Below are 5,004 nucleotides of genomic sequence, written 5' to 3'. Positions count from 1 at the left end.
TGTGTCTGTGCGTGTGTGTGTCTGTGAGTTGTGTGTCTGTGTGTGTGTGTGTGTGTGTGTGTCACATGTTCCTAATGTGTGATATTCTCTTATTGTGGCAGAATATTAACAAAATAAAGACCTGTATGTCGAGTGTTGCCGTAGTTGCTAGACCAAGATAATGTGGAGTTCCGTGAATTGACTCTCCTTTTCTTTTCACTTTCTATTCCCAGGATGAGGGCTCTCTGATCTCTGCTGAAGAGTTGGATTTCTCCTCTGCTCCAATGAGCAGCACTCCCCTACGGCACCAAGTGGTAGGTGTTAGTGTCCTGATAAAGGGCTAATGCCAGAAGCATTGACTCTCCTGCTGCTCGAATGCTGCCTGTCCCACTGTGCTTTTCCAGCACCACTCTCTCGACTTAGTGTCCCGATCACCAGCTCTGTCCACCGTGTGCTCAGTGAACTGGAGCATTAATATAGGCCATGTAATCGCCTTCTCATTTGTATGAGTCGGGTGAAAATAGATATTTTCATTCACTTTTGGGATGTGGGTGTCACTGCTGGTCTAACATTTATTGTCTATCCCTAGTTGCCCTGAGAAGGTGGGGGTGAGCTGCCTTCTAGATCTGCTGCTGTCCATGTGCTGTAGGTAGACCCACAATGCTTTAGGGAGGACCTTCTAGGATTTTGTTTTGAGGATTAAGAGTCTTAGGAATTTTCTTACTCAAAAGGCAGTGAATGCAGGATCATTAAATATTTTTTAGGCAGGGGGAGACAGACATTGATTACCAAGGGGTGGGGGAGGTGGAAAATTATTGGGAGATGCAGGAACATGGAGTTGAAGTTAAAATCAGTACAGCCATGATCTCATTGAATGCTGGAGCAGTCTCAAAGGGCTGAGTGGCCTCCTCTTGTTCCTTGTTTATAAACGGCATTGTTATCGATTCAGGATGCTCCCCTTTGACTTCTGCTGAGACAATGAACACAGTTTTTCAGATCAGATGGAGCCATTATAAAGAGACTCTCTGTTTTACAAAGTTCTGTGAATGTGCCTAAACCAGGTGACACTGTTAAGATTAAAGGCTCTCTCATTTCACACGGAGGTGAAGATAATTTTTTTTCTCTTTGACTGGAGGGTCCTGAGTCTGTGGAACTCTTGCCCAGAGTGTGTTAAGGCCAGGTCATTGATTGTTTTAAGTCAAAAGAGTGTGTGAATATCAGAGATTGTGGCGAAAAGGTCATAATCAGATTCAGTTAAAAATCACACAACACCAGGTTATAGCTCAACAGGTTTATTGAAAGTACAGCTACATCAGGTAGCTACCTGTTGAAGGAGCAGCGCTGCAACGCTAGTGTTTCAAATAAACTTGTTGGACTATAACCTGATGTTGTGTGATTTTTAACTTTGGCCACCCCAGTCCCACACTGACACCTCTGCATCATAATCAGATTAACCATGGTCTGGATGAAGGGCTGAATGTCCTACTCCCTCCCCAGTTTGTGCCTTAATGAGTGTTGAATATGCAGATTATTAAAGCGGAATTTCCTTTTGAACCTGCTTACCTTACATACAGGCAGCTCTCAGATCAACACTTCCCTCAGGCTCCTCCTCTCCATCTTCTTCAACCTACCCTCCCAGCTGAAGGGTCTCAGCCCGAGGATCATTCTCTCTCCACTCTCTCCCACATGTTCTGATATTTCCCTGGATGTGGTACCTGGGCCAGAGGTCTAACTAGTTTCCAGGACAAGTTCAGCATAATCTCCTTTCTGTTGTACTCTGTGCCTGATCAATGAATCCCAGAATACTGTAAGCTTTATTAACAGCCCCCTGTACCGTCCTCCTATTTTAATGACTTATGCACATATACACATTCTCTGCACCTCTCCAGTTTCTCGAAGACATATCTTTGAGTCACCTTTTAGTTTTCTGAACTCCACCTAGTTGGTTGCAGCTTTTCCCACAAACAACTCATCCATTCGAGGGACGAGTTTAATAAACTTTCTCCTCGTAATTACATCCTTCCTTAAAAATGAAGTTTAGATACATTCACAGAACATTGAAGAGAGAGGGAGAGTGTGTTCAGTAGCAGCCCACAGCAGATTATGTTTGTTGTAGTGGAGTGTTTCACATCTCACTGAGCTGGCCCTGGGTGAGATTCTCGAATGTACCGAGCCCTGGCCCACACGTCAGCTCCTTGTGATCTGAAAAACAGTGTTCATCACCTCAGCAGAAATGAAGATGGGAGCAACTGAATCAATACCTGCAGCATTTTATGAACATACTAACAAAGAACAAGTGGAGGCCACTCTGCCCTTCAAGCCTGCTGTACCATTCAATAAGATTGTAAAGGAGACCAATTCTATGCACAGTGTTGTGAATGCGATCTCATTATTGCGCTGTATAACTGAAGAATAGCTTCTTACTTTGATGCTTAATTTTTCTCTGTAATTAGTAAGAACATGACCATTAGCTTTCTCAATTACATGCACCAGAACACTCACATCCCTCTGAATCTCAGAGCTTTGAATTTTCACAGTTTAGATAACTTGGTTTTTAAATCTTCCTGCTCTAAAACTCTATACCTTGGGTAATAAAGGCAAGTACCCAATATTCCTCCATAACTACCTGTCCTGCCCACCTTTAGGGGCTGGTGTACGTGCACTGATCCTCTGTGCTTCCCAGGGGCCCACCGTTTGTGATGTACAGAGTGTGTCTATCTTTTCCTCCCTTGTATTTGTTGCACCCCCCACACCCCCCTTGATGAAATGTCTATACCCATACCCTGGCTCCTTTATCCCCCTTTGGTTCAGAAACATTGACCCGGATTTCTGACCCGTGTCTGTGCAATCAGTTTCTAACCTTAAAATGTTACGCATACAAAATCGACCTCCTGCTGTTGGACAAAAATATTGAATTTTACAGGTGTTTACTTTTGTCGTTAGTTCATTGCCACTGTCTCCACCAGCTTTCAATGTTACACATTTATCAAATTGCTATAACTCGTGATAGTTATAGACAACCATCACAGCAAAACTAAAGTATTCATAATTATGATCTATTCAGCGCAATTACAGTTCATTACGAATACAGGTCTCTTTAATTAAGATATTACAATAAAGGGTCAAGTGGCTCTGCGTTGTGTTCATCTTCATACACTGGTTGTTGGGAGGTTACATTCTCAATCCTTTACATTATAATTCTGAGCTTTAGAAGGGTTAATGTCTTGTTGCCTGTTTGTTCTCCATCTGATTGGCACAGCCACTAAAACAATGTTGGGGGGAATGCTGGGATGAATACGTTTTATTAACGCGCTCCAGCCAGAGCACTCCTCACTTGACGGCAAGAGCCATGTTCTTTCTTTGGTTGGTTGTGTCAGGTTGGCTTTACCCAGCATCAGCTATAGTCAGACCATGTCTGGGCCCAGTCAGCATCCTGCACAGTGGCCAGGGTAGTGTTTGTCCCTTTCACCGGCAATTCTGTTGTGAGTTACCAACGTTTTTGTTTGGTTTGTCACAGGGTCGGAGAGAGATCCGAATGGATAGAGCGGCTGTTCCCTCATCGTCAAAGAGGTAAATGTATTGGCCTGGGGTGGGGGTCATGGTGGGGCCTGGTATGGTGGGACAGGGTTCAGGGACCACAAGGAAGCACTCAACAGATCACAACTGGACTGCACTAAAGAGCAGAGGCTGAGGGAGGGAAATACAGGGGCAGAGTCATCGTCTTAACGTACAAGTTCAGTCAACGTTCTCACGTCTCATCAACTGATCCAATGCACAATCTGGGGACTGGGCACTGAGCTGTCTGTGTGCTGAGAATTGAAGGGCATCAATCAGTGGCTGGGCATGGCATTTACTGCCCGTCCCTAGTTGCCCCTTGAGAAGGTGGGGGTGAGATGCCTTCTTGACCCGCTGCAGTCCCTGTGCTGTGGTAGACCCACAATGCCCTTAGGGAGGGAATTCCAGGATTCTGACCCAGTGACCGTGAAGGAACAGTGATATATTTCCAAGACAGGATGGTGAGTAGCTTGGAGGGAATTTGCAGGGGGTGGTGTTCCCATGTATCTGCTGCCCTTGTCCTTCTGGATGGAAGCGGCCGTGGGTTTGGAAGGTGCTGCCTGAGGATCTTCAGTGAGTTTCTGCAGTGCATCTTGTAGATGGTACACACTGCTGTTACTGAGAGGGGGTGGGGGAGGGAGGGGATGATTGATGATCTCTGTCCTGGGTCATCCTGAGATTTATTTTGATAGTGTTTTTGCACAGTGGCCTGTTAGACTGTAGGATAATTAATGTGGACAGACTGCAAAAATGTTTTCTGAGGACAGTTTCTGGGTCAGAACAGAACATTCTGGAAGGTAGAGAGAGGATTTTGTGAACTAACGTGTGCTTTTTTGTGTTTGCCTCCTCAGGGTGGATGGAGAGCTTGGGGCACGGGTGTTTGGAATCTCGAAGGCTCGATCCTTCCTGTCCAGGGTTTTCCGGGCTGCGATTCCCCTCCAGCTTCTCATCCTCCTGCTGTTACTCCTGGCCTGCCTCGTTCCTTTCACCCAGGAGGACTATAACTGTGCCTTGGCAAACAACTTTGCCCGCTCCCTGTATCCAATGCTGCGATACACCATGGCCCACCACCTACATGACCCTCCATGGGCTTCCCCCCCCCCCCCCTCAACACCCTGACCACCCCCACTACCACCCACCCCCTTCACCATTCACTCTCTGTGTCCCATCTGCCTCAGGTCTCCCTTCTCTGTCTCTCTGTCTCTCACCTACAGCCGCACTCCCTCTCTATAGTATCCCCCTCCTTCTCTAAACTAACTCTCACTCATTCTATCTCCTTCCTTTTTGAACCCACCCCATCCTCTATCCCACTCCCCCCTGGGCTGGAGCTCCCTCTGATATGAAGCTGGGATTGAGAGATCTGGTTAATTCATGATGTTAATATCCAGCCAACACAGGCCGGTTTGAATTTGGCGAGTGCATATTTTTGGAACTGAATGATGTAAATATATTTGTAATGTAACGTGGGAT

At 46.0% G+C, this 5,004-nt stretch overlaps 1 protein-coding gene across 1 annotated transcript; it reads left to right on the top strand.

Annotated features, from left to right (window-relative positions):
* Window positions 1–212: 212 nt before the first annotated feature.
* Window positions 213–4,596, top strand: LOC132812168 (nesprin-2-like; the record flags this gene model as incomplete). The annotated part of the gene is made up of 3 exons (XM_060822898.1): window positions 213–293; window positions 3,497–3,549; window positions 4,386–4,596. Coding segments are annotated over 3 exons (345 nt in total), but the record flags the coding sequence as incomplete, so codon positions are not given.
* Between the last annotated feature and the right edge of the window lie 408 nt (window positions 4,597–5,004).

The sequence above is a fragment of the Hemiscyllium ocellatum genome, unplaced genomic scaffold, assembly GCF_020745735.1.
Source record: "Hemiscyllium ocellatum isolate sHemOce1 unplaced genomic scaffold, sHemOce1.pat.X.cur. scaffold_2591_pat_ctg1, whole genome shotgun sequence".
Taxonomy (NCBI): Eukaryota; Metazoa; Chordata; class Chondrichthyes; order Orectolobiformes; family Hemiscylliidae; genus Hemiscyllium; species Hemiscyllium ocellatum.
The sequence above is the reverse complement of the archived record's forward strand: the minus strand, read 5'-3'. Positions and strand labels throughout refer to the sequence as shown.